The 19,509-nt window shown below is 37.3% G+C and overlaps 1 protein-coding gene across 5 annotated transcripts in view; it reads left to right on the plus strand.

Moving 5' to 3' along the window:
* CACNA2D3 (calcium voltage-gated channel auxiliary subunit alpha2delta 3) overlaps positions 1 to 19,509 on the plus strand; it is a 385,680-nt gene that overhangs the window by 109,833 nt on the left and 256,338 nt on the right. For all 5 annotated transcript variants that reach the window (XR_001523933.2, XM_015641179.3, XM_015641181.3 and 2 more), the window contains one exon: positions 12,477 to 12,536. Coding sequence is in view for 4 of the 5 variants with exons in the window: in XM_015641179.3 (XP_015496665.1) it covers positions 12,477 to 12,536 (60 nt within the window). In the remaining variant the exon portion in view is untranslated. The remainder of the gene's footprint in view (positions 1 to 12,476; positions 12,537 to 19,509) is intronic.

The following is a 19,509-nucleotide window of genomic DNA, read 5'->3' on the forward strand; positions in this document are numbered from 1 at the left end:
CTCACAGCATATTTCATTTGCTATGAATATTTTCTGGAACCTCTAAGGACTCTTATAAAGAATTCTTGAATTATTCCTCAAGAGTTGCTGTCCATGTTTTAGAATAATTCTACCTGTACACTTTTCTCAAATGGAATCCAAACATTTCACACATTCTATTTACTTCAGTAATTCTTTTGCCTTGCTCTATCAAGATGGTGCTTGTGACTTAGTGACCAACACTGCTGGTTGGTGATTCCACCATCCCTGATGGTTTGTTGCATCAGATACTTTTCCTAATATAATATTTTTCCTGTTGAATCCCTGAGGGTATACTCCTTGTGCTTTATGATGGAATCTGGTTTTACCTCTTTTTATTTCAGCTACCAAAAAAGCCCCAATATTCTAAATATCGTGAAAAATCCTTGTTTCCAAGGTCAAGCGTTGAAAAAGTAGAAATATCATTTAAGGTAGGCAGTAGATTATTTATATTCTGACACAATCTAATTATTTAATAATTTTTCTTTAGGCCTTCTGACCTAATGAATAGAGCAGACTTACTCATGTTAAATGTTAAATCAGTACTGCATAGAAAAGAAAACTGTCCATAAAAAAATACATATTTTTATGTTTAAAAAGTGAATTTTCCTATGTAATATTCAACTTTGTGTACCAGGGTTATCTACTCAGAGTGTCCTCCAGAAAAAAACAACCCCTAGGTCTGATTTCTCTGATTCCATGCTGAAAAACCTATGTTACTATGCAAAACTCCTGAAAACTGGAATTCTTTCAGGTTGGCTTCAGTTAAACACAATTTTTTGTTCTTAACTTTGCTGGATATAAGATGCTAAAATAATATAATAAAGATGTTCGCTAGAAAAGGATAATTTACATAAGAAAACTGGGGTTTTTTGTTACATACTATTGCCAAAAGGTGGCAGTCTTTGTCCCCAAAATCCTGTGCTCTCTAGGAAATGTAATATATGGCAAACATAATTTATTCCTAGCTACACCAGATAATAAAAATTACTTTTTAAGCAGACATAGAGGGTAAAACCTCCTATATTTGAAAGTCTAAGGGTGACCTATCTATAGTTGTATTTTATTTTGACAGTGGGATGTTAAATAACACAGCTTGGAAGGGAGCAGTGATGGGGAAAGAGCTTCACATGTAGACTGCTAATGAGCAAGAACGACTTTGGTCTCAGGTTTGGTTAGTGCCTGCAGTTGCTGCTAGGATCTGATGCTTTAGATCAGTGGGTTGCTGTGCTCATCAATCAATCCAATGAAATGAATAGAAACAATCCACTTCCATTAAAATTCATGGTCAAGTTGTTGATTTTTGTTACAGTTAGATCCAAGCAAAGCACAGATTGGTTTCTTACAAAATAGCCTAGAAAAGGCAACTGATGCTAAATGATAGCTTTACTAAATCTGTGCAGAAAATTTGGCTATATATTTTGTGATTTAGTATTTCTTTTGGTTTTGTTGTTGTGGTTTTGGGGTTTTTTTACAGTGAGAGCTGCTCAGGCTGTGAGGGGAAGATGGGATGAGTTTTTTGGTAGGGCTCTGTCAGACCCGTAGTAAAACAAGGGCTTCTTCTACTTAGCTGAGGAAATACCTGGGTAGTCCAAGAAGCTAACAGTAACAGGTCAACATGTATTATATTATTGAGTTAAGAGTGAAAAAATTAATGAGTTTTAGAACTTACCAGTGTTATACTTCTGAATTCCAAGGGGTGGCATGAAAATTGCTTGTCACCAATTGAAGGAGTGTAAACTGAGCTTCACCTTGTACTTATAATATATGAAATATCTCTGTATACTCTGTCTAATTTTCTGAATCCTTCTCCCAAGGTTTTTCAGTCATTGGTTATCTCAGATCTTCTGCCAATAGTTACAGCAGACCACTGAGATGTTTTCAGATGAAAGAAGTAATTTCTTTGTATTTTTAAAAATTTTATGTCTATTTATTGATGTTGGAGTACATTTTCTGGTTGTAGATAAATGCATGGTGGGAGAACCATTGGTGAGGGATTTCAGACAGTAGAGGAAGCCAGCAGTGTGAGGTGGTTCACAATTCTGCAATAATCCAAGATAAATGGAGAGATATTGTTATAATTTACTTGCTGCCTCTGCAAACTTAATAGTTTTTGTTGGCTTGGTTGTAGTCTTAGTTGTACTTTTTGAACCTGCAGGTGTTGGTAGCTCTGTGAAGACTCAGTGTTCCCCAGGTGCATTTTAGAAGCATTTTGAGACTCAGGAGAAGAAAAAATAGCAAGAAAAATGGGAGTATTCTATGAAATTAGTTCCCTAGGTCATACCAAAATCTAGAGGTGTGTCAGACTTAATGGAAATTATGTGCTGTGTTGCATATTTTACTTCGTTTTCCAAATAAATCTGCATACGATAATTAAATGGTGAATGTTTCAGTTGATAAAAACTAATTAAGAGGTGAAAGTATAGCAATCTTTTAGTCACTAGGAGAATACAAGTTACAAGACTCTTCTTAATAAGGAACAAAACACCCCCTGGATTTGAACTCATTACCTTTACAAAGCAAAGCAGATAAGGTTTTGACTATGCAATGCAGCCTTTCTTTTGGGTTTGGGAATTTGCAATTTTCCATGAATTACAAGGACACTTTAATATTTTTCTTGAGATAGAATGAAAAATGCTACTATTACAAAAAATATTTATTTTAAAAAATAAGTAGATGCATAGGTGGGATGGAGTCTGCATTTAATCATGGCTTTGGCAAAGTGATACCTCTATACTCTCTGGGACTTCAGCATTAATCAATAGGGTACCAGCAAAATCTCTCAGGTACATGGAGTTGATGTCCATTTACAAGGACAGGTCTGTACAAATGCCCACACCAGAGAGTTTTTCCAAAATGTCCAAAACCAAAAAGTTGCAATATGATATTTTTCTCCTTTTTTTATACCAGACCAGCCAGACTATACTAAAGTATGAAAAGACTAAATTATCACTTAGTCTGAAAGTTGATTTTATAATTATTTCCAGCATTCTCAGCAACCAAGTCTCCAGAACTATAAAGTATTGTTAAGGAGACCAAAGAATCTTGGAATTTTATCTTTGAACTTCATCTTTTTACAAGAGAGAAAGTGGGGGAAATGCATAGGTTTACTCATTTAAACATAATACTGATGTTCTTTTCATTAAGCCTCTGTAGCACTTCTGTTGTAGCTTGGGAACCTGCTCTTGAAATTGGCAGGGCTGAGGCCTTGACACAAGGTTTTTTTGAAATTCTGTTCCAGCTGGATCAAGTTTTTAGCATTTGGAAACTCCACACATGGAGGCATATGGCCATTAGAAATGTATCACAGCAAGACTGTCTGCAAGTGAAATCTTTGAGAGTTCTTTGCACTGTGAATTTTCTGTACAGGGCTGAAGAAGACTTTCCCCCAGCTGGATTGTTACTTCCTTACTGCTTGAGGCAGCAGCAGGCAGGGAAAAGAGTGTCTTTCTCTCCTGAGGCACTGTCAGGGGCCCTTGTGCCTTCTGGACCCAGGAGAGAAATCTCAGCTCCCTGGGCTCACACTGGGGCACTGGAAAATGGGAGGCTCAGCAGCCAAGGGGGTCTGTTGATGGCTTTAGGAGAGGCTGAGGAAGGTACTGCCACCAGGAGAGCAGAGACTGCAGAATATTGAGATCTTGGTCTAAAGAGACAAAGACAACAGAACTAGCCTGTGCAAGTGTAAGATACTCTAGATGTGCTTAGTGAGAGTGCAGAGGGAATAGGGAAAATTGGAAATGGAAGTCGGCAGAGTGAGGAATTGGTCGGGACCTAGAAAAGACTGGTCATGAACATGCTTGACACTGTGAACACCAAAGCTGTTATGAAGAAGAAGAAATAATTGGTAGGTGCAACAGGAGTGAAGAGTAGTATGAAAAACTTTAACAGTGGAGTTTGGGACACCTAATGAGATATTAATGAGCTCAGGATATGGAGAGAGGATGGTAAAGAAATACAAGTAGGTCTAGGACTGTTCTCAGTAAGGGAAGGAGCAGCACTAAGCCATGGCTGTTTGAAGGCAGAATTTGGTACTTCTAGTATTGAATCCATGCCTGTTTAACTTGAGATATAACAATGGATTTCTAAGTCTTTGGTGAATGCTTACAAAATCCACTACTGATGCACCTAGAAATGGATACCAACTGCCTTCTCCACATCTTCACAATAATGTTCTATTTCCCTCAATATCTGTCTTAGAGAATTCTACTTGGATGAGGAAACTGAAAAATTTTTAGTTGAAAACTTGGTGTTTCATTTTCTTTCAGTTTTTTAGAATTTTCCTTTTCAGTTAATCTATTTGGCAACTGACATCCTGACACTGTGAGAATTAAAAACCAGTCCAAGGGACATTGCATTGCTTGGTTTGAAAGTGAAGACAAGGCTCTGTGCCTTGTGATTGAGTGCTGGGATAGACAATGGAAGTAAGTCCCTGCAAACTCTGGAACTGACCTTTGTTTTGAGTAATAAATCTTGAGGGGTTTTTTCTCTGCTGTTGTGTGACAGTAATCTGGTTGGAAACTGAAAGGAGGACAGTATATCATGACTGGTTTGGTTGAAGTAGACCACAAATTGCACACTGAATTTGTATTAACTTGGGAGACTGAGCCTTAGTGCAGAGGTGAAGAAAAAGCTGAGTGAGGGAACAAAGCAAAGACAATTGATTTCACTTGGTTCTTCTAAACATAAACAGAACAGAAACACCTTGACTCATCCCAGGCCTGCTGTCAGGACAAAGTGTTGCTTCAAGTGTCCTTTCCCCTATTGTGTGAACATGGGAATATTTCCATTTCTCTTTAGCTCATTTGTGTTGCACATATGGGGTGGGATTCATCTCCCTTAGTTTCAAACATATCAGTTAAACATCTAGCGAAGAAAAGAGTGAAGGAAAAGTTCCAAAGGTCTTTCTGTATCTTATGAGCTACTTTAGAATGGAACATGCAGCACCTTTGGAGTTTTCTGTCTCTACATGTGAAAGATGTTTAGGAAACTTCATTGGAGAGATGATTAACTTTGAAATAGATGAGGTTAGGTGAGATAAATCCTGCCAAAGGAGAATTTTACATTAAAAGAATTAGCATGAGAGCAGTTATCCCAAATCTTTCTCAAGCAAGACCTGCCAAGCATCCAGCAGTGGTGCTGAGAGCTGTCAGAGCAGAGAGAGCTATTTTTGCTCAGCCATGTACATCCTCACTGGCCTCAAATGCAGAAAAGACAGTCTGCCATTATCTAAGCAGGAGAACAATTGTGACAGACAGGTAAAGAATATGACCTGTGGCACCCTAAATGTGTGAAAAATATTAATAAATCAGATGGAGAGGGGAAAAAGGATCACAGTGACACAGCTTAGTGTTGACAACTTATTTAAAGGTGTGTGTAAACAGCTGGGTCTAGGGACTCATACACAGGCCTGCTTCCCTTGCTGTTGGAAGGTGTTTTACAACGTAACATTTTGATTAAATTTTTAAATTTTTGTGGAAGAGAAAAATGCAGTGGCTGTGAATTATTCATTGAAAGTAAAATTTTACAAATTGTATTGCCATGTTGCAAGTGAAATTAAAAGGATGCATAAAGGTATTGCCAAAGAATTACACAACCTTGAGTGGAAGTGTGGTTGGTGCAGAATGCTGAAGAATCTTCCTCTTGGCCCTGAGGCAGGAGAGGTGGCTGAAGGAACTGGTTGTTGCTGTACCCCAGCCAGGCAAATCACATTTTAAATATCCCTGGAACAGCTCTAAGTTGTGTCTGCAGCTGAACTGATTCCTTGATGTCTGGGACATAGGGAATTAAAAGCATGGAATAAAACCCTATTTAGCACCTCATTCTGCTCTGTGCTAGACATAATAACATGGTAGGAGCAGATTTGATAATCTGCATATTTTATATCTGATATATTGGCTTTGAGCTGCCTTTGAGCGCTGAAGAACTTGGTAGAAGCCAAATGTGTTATCTTCCTCATATGGAGCCTTCCTTCAATGCCCTGGCAAACTCCAGATGCCATAATTAAATATAGGGTTGGCCTAGTTAAGTAGAAATGCATCTAATTACTCCAGGATTGTCTTAGCCACTGTTATGCAATGTGTGAATTTCATGTACTTTAATCCACTTACAGTTTCATTTCTGTTTTGTCCAGCACTATGCTAAGCTGAACTCTTGTTGCTTCAAAAAACCAGCTAGCACTCTAACAACAATCAACCTGAATATCTGCCAGTTTTCAATGAATATAAGTGGATAATTGAAGTTATTTGCGATAATTTAATATGCTAAGCTTTTAATTTATTTTTATCCTTTATTTATAATTTCTACTTTGGTTGTGCTTTGCTGCACTTAGTGTGGCTGAGCATTGTCTGGCTGGGTTGCAGTGGAATTTGCCAGTAGTCACAGAGCAGTCAGCTTTTGTATGGCACTAGTTGCAAGCACCAGGAATTTGAGTAGCTAGGTAACAGGCACTAAATAGTTTTCAGTGCATCTTAGTCACAGCAACAGCAATTTTAGTGCTAAAATTTCCTGGAAAATACCACAGAGTTGAGGAGAACAATCTGGGGTATAAAATACACTTCCAGGCTTTCTGAAAAGAGAAAACCTGTGGTGTGTTTGTGTGTCCCCATCCTCAAGGATTGAACCTGCCAGTCTGGTGTCTTTGTCCTGTCAAAACCTCCTGAGAGGGGCAAATATTCCTCCAAGATCAGCACCAGTGTCTGATGTTTCTCCAGGGGTTATGGCAAACATGTGCAAAGCTTTTTGGGATAAAACATTGAGATTGGGAAGCTTGTTTGCATGTCAGGGCATTCGTTCCTGTCTGACATGATACTGGGTTTGGGCATGGGAAATAAAAGTGAGACTGAGGAACAATGTCAAAATCTCTCTCTTGGCTTCTTTACCTTGGCCAGTAAATGAGCTGTGAAAGGAGCAAACCCTGGAACCCTGAGGGGAGTAGGGAGGACCTGCAGCAGAATTAGCACCATGCCAGAATATTACCTAAGCTCGCTTAATACTAATAAATTTTACTCTCTCTCTCAAAACAGCCCAGCCTTTTCAGAAGTTTTCAAAGCACCTGCAGCCTTACAGATTTCCTGGAGAGGAAAAGCCCCTTTTTTACATCTGAAATGAGCCCCAAAATGGGGAAGTCACAGGAAGGTACCTGGGTAATGTTTTTAAAGTTTAGTGCTCTATTGCTGAGTGCTCCCACATGAACGGCGTAGGCTTCTCACAGAGAAGCCGGCGAAAATTGCTGTGATGATGGAAACACAATCTTGTTTCTCTCCCAGGAATACTTTCAACTGCTGAACTATGTTTAAATAGTTATCTGGCAGCACTTTAGGAAATATTTTTGGCATATTCACAGTTCAATTACTGTAAATTTTGACTGGAAATTAGGCATGCAAATCAGTAGTAAGGTTATTAAAATGGCACTGAATATTCCACCTGAAGAAGGGTAACTATTGGTAGTTGTATTTTCTGCACACAGAAGAGTGATTTTTCAGCATACAGAATGCTGCTGGTTTTTTGGCTGGTAATGTACCAGAAACCTTGCTACAAGATATTAAAGAAATAAGCTTTTAAAAACAGGCATAGGTTTTCCTTTCTTGTTATCTGCCGGCTTTCTTTACAAAGCTCATTATATTTGATTAAGATAGAAATCTTGGTTACAATTCCATACGTAGGAGTCAGAGAGACAAGCCTGTTAAAGTTACACAGATTATTATTATTATTTTTTCTTCCAAAACACATCTCAAATCAAGCTCAAAGTTATTTCCAAGTTTTTTAAGAACCTCAAACAGATCTGATGCCATGGGAAATAATGAGAAAGCTTGTTTGAGTTCAGGGCTATTTTTTGCTCTTGGTTGAATGCATTTGATGCTAGAATATAAGAACAGCTTACAGGTTTGTCTATGCATCTATAATGACTGTCATATGCCAGTGCATTTTCTGAATGAAATGTAATTAAATTGATATTATGGAATATAAACTATTTATGTTACAGACTGAGATGATACCAGTACCTAGCTGATACTAGTTATAATTTAATTAGAGCCATCTTCAGTCCTTTCCTGTGATTTGTAACAGTTTGAGAAGAGCAATTTTGAGAAGTATTTCTGTTTTTATGTGTTGCAATTGGTGCATCCTAGAAAAATAGAAAGAAAACAATAAAATATAATTATTTTTTTTAAGATTTTGTGGCTGAAAAGCGAGAAAGGCATAACTTCAGTCAGCATTTATGGATAAAAGATTAGTAAGCCTCCACAGTTCAGGAGTTCAGAAACTGTTTCAAATTTGGTTATGCTTAGGAATTTATTTAATCTAACTTCAAAATGGGATTCTAATGAAGAAAAATCATTGAGAAGTAATCTGAAATCCTTAAAAAGAGCATGAAAAGAGAAAAATTCTCAGAAGCTGAAATAACTGCCCTACCCTCTGGATGCTTGTGTGATTTTTTTTCTTGAAATTGTTATCTGCAACTTTTATTTTCACTTTTCTTTCCATTTCTGTTCCTTTCCCCCCTTACTATTTGTGGGATTCTTTTTTTTCTTCTTTTTTTTTCCTCATCCATCTGTTTCACCTTTCCTTTGCTCTATCTATAACAACCTAACTTGAAACAGAATTTATCTGGGAATATCAGTTCACTCAAATTATAATATCATTTTTTCAAGAAAATGACCTTATTAGGTAATTTGAGAGATAGATCAGTGATTTATTAAAAAAGTAAAAAATTACTGTGAGGTAACAAACATTTATTTTTCATCTCTCAAGTTTTTCTATGTTATTTATGATATCAGTTCCACTGACTGTACATTCAATAAAACATTGACCTTATGTTTTGGTGACCATCTTGAGGTTTTTTGTGGTTATGTTATTTGTTCATCTCCTGCTCCATGCCCTTTTTTTATCCATATTGCATTGTGATATCCTGGATCAGGCAGTTCATCTTTCTCTTATTTATGAGTATTGGGAAAGTTCTAAGGATTAGTTCCTTACCTGGGGAGACCTCAAATGAGCTGTGCCTTAGAACATTAATAATTGCTTTATCTAAAGATTGTGGGCTGCCCTTGACCTGCCTGTTTATGTGCACACAGACACTTTCCCACATTTAGGGCTAAATTTTTCTAAAAACAACCTTGAATGGTGTGAGTGTACCAATTCTCACTCTGTGTTCATAATTCATTCCATGTTAAGTGCATGCAGATAACTCACAATTCCCTTCAGGATAAACACAGCTTGGGAAGCATTTACTTGCCACAGCAAGGATTTGAGAGTATGGCTACTCAAATGAAAATATATTGGCATTTCTAGTAAGAGTGTCATTATAAACTATTAATCTAAAATTGCTAATCGTGCTAATGTTGAGACTCATTGCTAGATAACTGCTCAGTCATAAAAATATTTTAAAAGAGATTTTTTGCCTCCATATAAAAAAGTTGCAGTATTACATGTGGTTTTTATGTTTTTGCCTACAGAGTGTAAAGGAATTTCTTCCATTGTGCTTCATCCCTTTGGGGACCTCTTTCAAAAAAATCCAACCAAACACCCCCTACCCTCCCCAAAACACAACAAAACCCCCTGAAACATTTGTATTCAATTTCTTCATTCCAATATAATTTGTGTATATCCACTAATATGTCATTTTGTGGAGTTGGGCTTATTACTGGCTCTCCTTTTCTGTAGCTCTCCCAGATTTCTCATGGTTTCCTTCATAATGGTGTTGAGATACTTAAAGCAAACTGTGATTGAAGACTGATACATAGAAAATACAGCATGCTTGTAATTTTTTTCATTTCATGTACCAAAAGTTTAATTTTTATTTAGTTTTGTGAGGGTAAAGCACAAAATATGCTTACATATTTGCTTCTACAGCTTCAAGGAAAAAATCCTGTCAGTATACACTTCACTTCTTTGTCATTGAGTTTCTTGTAGAGAATGTTGCTGAAATGTACATTAAAAAAGAAAAAAGTAACAACTGAAATCTTAATGAATAATTCAATAAAATAACAAGCAGTACTTTTCATTTCTGAGCTGCCCTTGTTACCAGATGTTTCTACTATTGCACATCTTATGCTTCTCTAGTTATTTCTTACACGTGGGGATAAATCTTAGTTTAAATTTATTTCACTGAGGCAAAAATGTAATTGAAACACGTTGGGATCAATACAAACTATATAAGAAGCCATGAATTATTTTTCTAGCCTGCTAGGTACTAATATCTAATATCACTGGTATCTCATGAAATACTATAATAATTTTTCTTTTGATGATTAAGTATCTCAGCACAGAAAGAAAAACATGGCTTTCTTTTCCTTGTATTCTTTTCTGTATGAAGAATTTTTTTGATCCTTTCACTTTTTTACTCTCAGACTCATCAGTCATGAACTTTTGTATCAGGTGAGCATGGAGTAGTAATACACCTATGGCTTTATAATAAGGAAAATCACATCTGCAGTAATGCATTGAATTAGAGTAGTTATTTTACATAAAAGGCCTTTTTCATGTTTGAAAAATGAGGGCTGTATTTGTAAAATCCTTTCAGCGGGTCACTAGCATGCTGAATAGAGGTGGGCTGCTGAGAATGTTCAAATATGTGTGGATTTGTTTCAGTTGCTATAAGGCTTCCCCCTCAGAGGAAGAAATTTGTGTTACTTCCCTTTTTAGAGTCTAAAGACAAAAATTTGTGGCTCAAATGAATGTTCATTAATGTTTCACACTGCAAGGTCTGCTCTTGCTAATATTCAAAGAGCTCAGGAGTAGTGGGAACAACAACACAGAAGTTCCCAATTTCATTTGAAATGTCTTCCAGGGATCCCCCTCCTGCAGCGGGTTGGATGTGTTGTTATTTTTGGGTTCTTTTACCCTGTATGTAGGAAGGGGAGCTGGGATATTTTACCAGTTTGGCTCTGGTTTGATTTGCCCAGTGTCAGAACCAGTTCAGCCCAGTTCCAGTTTGGGTCAAATGGGTTTGCTGTGAGCAGCTGGGTTTTCACAGGACAAGATGTTTAAAGCTGGAGCCAGTCAGGTGTCAGGGAGGGCTGTGGTGACCTTTTGCTTCTCTGTATCAGCCGAGCTACCAGGAGCATCTCCCATTTTTAATTGTATGGTTGAGATTGCAATTCTGCACCAAAGAGAAGTCTGGAGTGCCTCCCCATGGGGTGTGCAGGGCATGAGGGGAAGAAGCCCAGCAGAAACCCCGGGTTTTGGGGCTGGTGCTGGCTGTGGGTGAGCCTGGGGGAGATGGGATGGAGCAGTGAGGAGGGGCTGGGACTCGCTGCTGCTCTGAGAGCCCAAACCCTCCCTGCAGCCACCGCAGCTCTGCTCAAACTGTCAGCATTCTGCTCAACCATTTGTTCTGCATTGGCAACCAGAATTATTTTTCTTGGTTCAGTTTCCATTATAGCTCAAACTTTATAGCAATCAATATGAATTCTGATTTCATTTTGATTTATATCCAAAGACTTGATAAATGTGCAAACTGTTATGAAAAGGGAGAAAAAATGTGTGCATGGCTGCCCACTCTGCGTATTGTTAATGAGAGTCTGGACCTCGCTTTATGATGTAAAATATGTGAAAATATCTATGTGTACCAGTGTCTGATAGAGCAAAGAAAATAAAAGACACAGAGTATTCTTTGTTTGATTTTGGCTTGGATATATATGAACGCTCAGGTAGATTAAATGAGAACTAGAAGGAGTCTCTTCCATGGCTAAAATACTCTGAAGTATAAAGAACCCTGAGCAAAACCTTAGAAAGGGTATAATGCCATTTCCCAAAAGAAAATCTGCAGCAAATCCCTCTATGAATTAAATGGTTCAGGTAGTTGTTTTTTGGTGCAACTGTGTTTTTTTCCTGTCAGATGGTAATGGTGAGGAACAATACAAGGAATTCTGGATATTGTTAAGAGGGCAAAAATACTATTGAATTGCTGCCATTCAGTAAATGTTACTTTGTAATTGCAGAAAAATCTCGTGGTAATGTAGCACATTAAGGTAGTATTTCAGTCTGCTCTGTAAACAAACCTAGTCTCTATTTTTCTTATCATTTATAGTTGATGTGTAACTTAGAAATTCATTTTTATGTCAGTTTCTTGAAATCAAGTGCATTAGGGAATACCTCCTATTTTGATGTTAAGGAAGATTTGAAGAGGGCTCCTATGTGCAAAATAAAGTCCATGTGAAATCAACTTTATTTTTGTTCTCTCAAAAATAATTTCAGAATGGGAGCTATGGGAAGCAGAGCACCGGTGAAAAAGAGACTTATTTATTTATTGATAGGTGAGCTGTTTTGAGAGTTTTATACCACCAACAGTGGGTACTGAGGGTTGAAAAACTATTTCTTTTTTTATATCTGGATCATTTATTTCTATTCAATGAATATGAGAGCAGTTAAATTGCACAATGCTCAAACAATCTCTGTTTTCCACCAGGTTATAAAGTTGTTATCCATTATTTCAAAACACGCCTTTTTTTCCTTTTCAGCGCCTTGTTGAAGCTGCAGAAGATGCTTACCTGAAACATGAATTTGATGCTGACTTACAGGTAGTAAATAATTACTTTCTTGGATGTTTATCATCAGAGTATATATAATGTTTTATACAATAGCCTGCATGAAGAGCTGCTGTAGAAAGCCAAACATGTAAAAGAAGGATGCTGATTACAGAAAATGGAATTAATGAAGCTTGGCTCAGTATTTTGACAGGTTGTGTAGCTAGTGCTTGTGTGTTGGGACACCGAGCAGGTGGATTTTGCTCTTTCAGAGATTTCATTTAAATTCCCTTGCATATCCGCGCAGGTCACATCTTTAACCACAGCAATTAGCCTCGTGTTGTGTTGCTGCAGTGTGCTGGTAAGGAACTGCTCTGCAGAGAGTCGAATTTGCAGATGGGGTGGGACCCACAGGGATGGGATTAGCATGACTTTTATTTGTGCAAGTGGTTTATGTTTGGATCTGTGTCTTGAGCAGACGCTGGCTTTTCCTAGGAGCCCTTAGAGCTGCAGCACTGTTGTGTGTTGCCCTTAGGCACAACAGGGGAGGGAGCAGCACCGTGGCAGCTCACAGCCAAAAATGTTTAAAACAAAAGCCTTTGCCTAAATAAGACACATAATTAAAAAATCCACAAACAAACCAAATATAAAAAATTCATTTTAGAAACAAAGTAATTTAACCTGACATTGAAAGTTTAACAGAAAGTCTTACTCAATAGATGGGTAAATTCCTCCTCACCTTTAATTGAATTCCTCTATCGACCGTTTCTTGAATGCCATGTTAGGTGGAGTTTTGTCTACTTTGCCTCTACCTAGTTTTAATTTTAAAACCTTCTGTGAATATTTGCCATAAGTCTATTTGAATTTTGGGCTTAAAGAATTAAATGAAACAGAGACTTTTTCCATAGACATTTTTCCATACGTGTATCTAAGAAATAAACAGATCTGTTAAGATCTGTTTTCACATTTTGCCATGGTTACTTCCAGTAATCACAAACCACTTTATTTTAATGAAAATGTGATGCAAATTACTGATTTCTATGCAGAAAGGAATTAAAAATAGGGTCAACTTATCAGAACCAAGCATAAAAAAATTGAGTTTAGAAAGCAGTGATACTGAGATCTGTCAGCCCAGGTTGGAGGAAGGATAAAACGAGCCCACTGAAAATGATAATTCACATTATTGTTGTATATTTGAGGAGTGCTGGGTTCTGTATTCGAATGCTTTAGAGTTCTATTATACTCCAGCCTTGTAGAAGTGTGCTGTGTTTCATTTTATTGAACTTTAAGCCTTGGAGAAATAGGAACTATTGTCTGAATAAATCAGAAACACACTTTATAGAAGATGTTTTAGAGGGCTGCAGTAAATGCTTCTTCACTGCAGGACAGTTCTCACTTTGACAAAGTCCTTCATTTGCTGAGGCTCTGGTGATATTAACACTTTCAGGAAGCCAGTTAAAAGCCATTTGTGTCAGCAGCATTAACAGGACAATCAAATCTTTGTATGGAGCTCTGTTGTTTATTACTGTCACAGTCCATTAAAGCTAATCAATTGTTAATCTGAGTTTCAGCGACCCCTTTGCAACCCTTGCTGGGTGATTGTTGTTCTTTATCAAAAATCTCATAATACCATCTGCTCAATACAAAGTAATGGCCAGGATGATTTGATAGTGTACATTCAAGTGGAAGGGGACAGAAGGCTTATATAATGTACGGTGTGTACAATTCTGCCATCAAAGACGAATTTTTGGCATTTGTATTGCTTTGGCTGATGTGTGGAGGACAGGATTAAATGCTTTGAATTAGTGACATGTGATACAGCACCAGCCTGTGCTCTTTGTGCTCAGATATTCTGGAAATTCAGAAAGCACATTTATAATTATTATTAAGTGAAATTTGGCCTCTTGATCTTTTACTACCTTTGTGCTTGGAAGTGTGTTTCCTAAGATATGAACTGCCTTGTTATGGGTCACAGAAACACTGTGGTGGATTTGGTCTTCTGTGTCCTGAGGACAGCATAGATAATATTAGTACATAAAAATGATAAAAGGGAGAAATAAAATAATATTAATATTTTTATTGACTGCAGAAAAGCGCCAACTTAAAGCAAATAATAACTGTAAGAGTTCACCTTTTAGACTGCTGGTATTCTCTTCAGCAGTGCTGAAACTGTATTACTGGGTTACACTAAACCTGATCCCTTCGGGGCATTTTTCTTAGTAACGTTATTAGTTTTGTCCTTAGTTATTCCATAGGTATTCTAATCAATACACTGTAATTCTGTGTAATGGTCTAAGCACTCAACTATCTATCCTTGAATTGAATCTATTGGCACCACCAGCCTTGTAGCTCTAAACATAAATAAAATTCTCAGAGAATTGAAAGGAATAAATCAAAATGGGTGATGTGATGTTTAACTCATCAGCATTACATGTTTGAGTAATGGCCAAACTATGAATCACTGAAAGCAGACTTTAAAGATTTACCTTGCAATATCTGGGGTTTGGGAGACTTTTTTCCCCTTTTCTGTTAGGGATGTGAGGTTATAAGGAAATAACTATCAAAATACTACCTATATTTGAGTCTCAGGACAGGGTTTTCTTACCTCATGGATATGGGTGCAAGTCATTCTGCGTTATTAAATATTATTTTCAAGAAAGTGTAATTTCTTTAGTCATGCCTAATGTATTTGGGGATGTAAAACAAGTTACCATTTGTATTACTACAGCAAGTTGCCCTGTTACAATATATTCACAGGTGTAAAGAATTGCTTCAGTTCCTTTAGATGGGAATGTCTCTGTGCTCACCTTTGCTTAAAATTATCATTCCCCTGATTTTTAACATAACATTTTAACATTAACATTTTTAATTTTAACATAATGGAAAACCCCCAGCACAGAGGTCAACTGCCATCCTCATATACCCAGCAAGAGTACAAGAGTATTGGCTGTTGCTGGCTTTGATTCTACAACTATCCTTTAGTTTTCTTGGCTTAGCCATTTGCCAGAGAAAAAAAAAATTGGAGAACGATAATAAAAGAGGATAACATCTTCTGCTAGGAGATGATATTTTAAAAAAAAATAAAATTGTAATTATTGTTAACTGAAATTTTTCTTCCTGATCTTTTACTACCTCTGTGCTTGGGGGTGTGTTTCCTAAGATGGGAACTGCCTTGTTATGGCTCACAGAAACCCTGGTGGGTTTGGTGTTCAGAACCCTGTAAGAGGCTCTGAAGTGGAAAAGTCTTCCCTGGAGCTGCCCTGTACATAAGAATTTGTTGCATATGCAGTTGATACAACCACACAGGTTTAGAGGCTCTCTCCTCCCACCACACTTCATCAAAGCACTGGAAGACTCGAAGGGTAAAACCCCACCAAGGTGATCGGCAGCTGCTGCCTCCTGCAGCGGGTGGTGGAGCAGCCTCAGCCGGCAGCCTCGGGCTGGGGTGGCTCCGTGTCCCTGGAACTGAGCTCTGTGCACACAAACCTGGGCAGAGGGAGGGCAGGATCCCCTGGCAGGATGGACTGTCTGGGTTTCCATAATCTCAGGAGGAGGATGCTCAGCTGTGGGGCTGGTGCTCATTGAGTTCTCAACGCGGCAGTAAAGATAACTTGCGCTTTGTTTCTTACAAACAAACAAAAAAACTCATTAAGTTTAGAAGAAAGATTTATAACAACTTAGTTTCTATCCATTTTTAATACTTCTGACCCCAGTGACAGGAGGAAGTCATATAAAATTTTGTCATGCTACTTGTTCATTTGCTGACTGATTTCACTACAAATACACATCTGTAGGGCAGTTCTTTCATTTTCTCTGTGTTAATTAAGTTCATTAGTTCATTTGCTTTACATTCCTGCCGACTTTTCTCTGCATGAGTGTGATGTGATGATAAAAAAGCAAGGTTATTTCTTTCTGCTAGAATCAAAGCCAGTGCACAGTTGGTGCAGCAGAATTACTAAATTTTATTTTGCTGATTTTCATTGTAATTTTACTTCCTGCATAAGATAGGAAAGGTTCAAGTGCCAACGTGTTAAGACGGTTGACCTTATTCCAGTTCTATGCCCAAAGACTAGAAGAGGATTAATCAAACAATTTTTAGGAAAAGATTTGTTTCTTTTAAGAATACTCTTAAAGTTAATTCTGTGGGATAAAAAATGAATACTGTTGTAAGGCTGTTTTTCATTATTCATTTTTCTAAGATCTGTAACACATGGCTGGGCCTTACAGAAAAGGTTTACAAAACTATACCAGAGTTAGGTACCTGACTGCCAGATTTTGCTGTCTGTTAACTCTAAATTGCATTTTGTGTCCTTGAAAAATCACATCCTTACTCTCAGACTATGTGTGTTGGCTACATAAAAAATCTTGTGAAATCAGCAGATGAATAGTTAAGGGGTTTCCAGTGGTTTACACATGTGAACAATGCACTTTTTTATACATATTTTGAAAATCTCCAAAAAGTAAGACTTCAGATGTTTAGGAGAAAGCACAAAAGAGGTAAAAGAGGTAAAAGAGGTCTGAGGAACACAATTAGTCCACACAGTTCGTGTGGTTTACAGCTTCTAGGTCTAATCCTCCAACTGTTAATATTACTCAATAGTTTATTATTTAAGGGGAGCTGCCTGACTTTTTCTGTCTGACTTTTCTAATTTAATCTAATCTAATTCTTTCTGACTTTTTCTAATTTTGCAATTTAGCTGTTGCATATGGAGCTTAAATATAGATATAAAATCATAAACTAAATTGATGTTACTTTAAAAAAAAAAGTGACCAGAATGATTATTTAGTGTATACTTAGTATTTTCCAGGCAAAAATTTATAAGGATGGATTATTAAATTCTTAGAGATTTAATAAAAATTTAAACAAATAGATAATAAAGACATTGACATCAGGTACTGAAACATAAAAGGACAAAAGATAACTGAGAACTGAGCTATTCCATGTAATCTTATGAAACTCCTATTATAACTCATGCATTACTTTTATGTTAGTATTTCAGACAAGTCTGTGTATTTATCTCACTAGTATTGCATGAGACACATGATAGCTAGATTTAGTCTATTAATATTTTTCTGGCTGTTAGAATTATGCCCTCTGAAGTCAGCTCTTGAAGGGTCCTGAACATCCACAGTGGGAAAGGGAATCCTGTTGGACTTGAAGCACTTGTAACCAGAATTGAAATGACTTTTTGAAAATGCATTTACAATAGCTGTGCAACATCTGAAGTTTGATGTACTTCATGGATTATTTATCCAAGCTGCACATTTTCTACATCAGAATTAATTCTGTCTAAACTCCAAGCCTGGAAACAGCCTGAATTCCTTTTCAGACTTTCCTTGACAATTTTGCAGGCCCATGTGCTCTCAGCTCTGTTTGGGTGGGATGTGCACACCGCAGCTGGAGCTTCCAACAAGGCAAGAGGACGAAGAGATCCCTAGCTCACACAAATCTAAGCTGTAAACTTCTGCACAACTCCTTCAGAAGTAGCTGCAGAGCACTACAACCTATACATCTGTAAGATCTGTCTCTGGAGCTCTTTACTGAGGTGCTTCACCCAGGCTCTGCTCTCAAGGGGTTCGTCTCCATCTCACTCTGACACTCGGCATCTCTGTGCTTTTGTTCATCCAGCTGCAGCTGGCATAGTTTGGATACAGCTAGCATGTAAAATGCTGCCAGGACCTCCAAAGGTGTGGTTCTTATTCTGAATAGTCTGAATAGTCTGAATTTTTCCATACCAATCAAAAGATAAGGGAGATTAAGGGAAGACAGTAAGCATAAAATTTAGAATGTCCTTAAAAACTGACTGCTCCACCAAAGGCCTAAACTCTTAAGAATTACAGGGAAGTTTAAAAGCTAAATGGAAGGAAAAAGTGCACAGAAATGTGAGTGTCTAGTGAGCTAATGAACTACAATGCCCAGCAGGCCACATTTAAATCATAAAAGTATCTGTTAGTTTTTCCTTTGGTATTTTTTTCTTTCATAAAATAATTTCCTTTTTTTTTTTTTTCCTGAAAGAGATAAAAGATTCCTCTTTGAAGTTCTTAGTTTTGTATTATTCTTATTGATTTCTGTGAGCATAGATTAAGGACTTCCCAAATACTTTAATACGGCAACAATTTGATTTTCAGATTTTTAGCCCTCTCAGTTGAGAACATTTTAGCTTGTCTATTATTTCCTAGTTATTTGTTGAGTTTGCCAAGAGGAAAATTGAAATATTTTGAAACTATCGAGACATCAGTGAATTCAGACATAACTGGTTAAAAAATGCAGCAGAATTCATGCAAAAACTAATCTTCAGAGGAAGACTTCCATCTGGCCTTCACTCTGCATACATGGCATAGATTAACTATCAGAAAGAGTCCAGAGAAAGAGGGGCCATGCACCTTTTTGGTTATTTTAATTTCAAAGCTTTTATGTTTTCTGACTCTGTGACAAGTGAAGAGAAAAAGAGAAACAAGGTTCTGTGAAGCCAGGCTAGCAATATTTTAGCTCATTAGCTATAATAGCAGAAATCTGAAACCTGGAGTTGTCAAAGAACTGTATGACTGGGCTGATAATGCTGTTTTTCATGAGATTTTACCTCTTACATTTATTTGGTCCTTTATTATATTTGCTTGCTACCAGCAATAAGAAGGGAATAGCTTTATCATCCCATGAGTGTTTTCAAAATTTCAAGTTCTGTGATTAAATATTGAGACACCCCAAAGGTTTTCCTGAGCAAGTGAAACCTCTGCTTTGGGGCAACTCATAATCACATAGGTGGGGCTCTCAGGATATGAGCAACCTGTTCAAATTGTTTCTCTAGTGAATACTAAATTATTTGTATTATGTGAAACAATTCAGTAGAAGAGTTAGTGAGAAACTCAGCTCAGAAAAGCCTGATGGATGGGGCAGTTGTTTTGGATCTCAGAGGAACTAGTCTGAGTGTCTCTCCTACTTGATTCAGAGGACAGCTTTGAACAGCAGCATAAATATTTTCCTTTCTGGCACAATTTTGCAAAAAAGAAATGTGTTTTCCAAAACACA

The sequence above is a fragment of the Parus major genome, chromosome 12, assembly GCF_001522545.3.
Source record: "Parus major isolate Abel chromosome 12, Parus_major1.1, whole genome shotgun sequence".
NCBI classification, from domain to species: Eukaryota; Metazoa; Chordata; class Aves; order Passeriformes; family Paridae; genus Parus; species Parus major.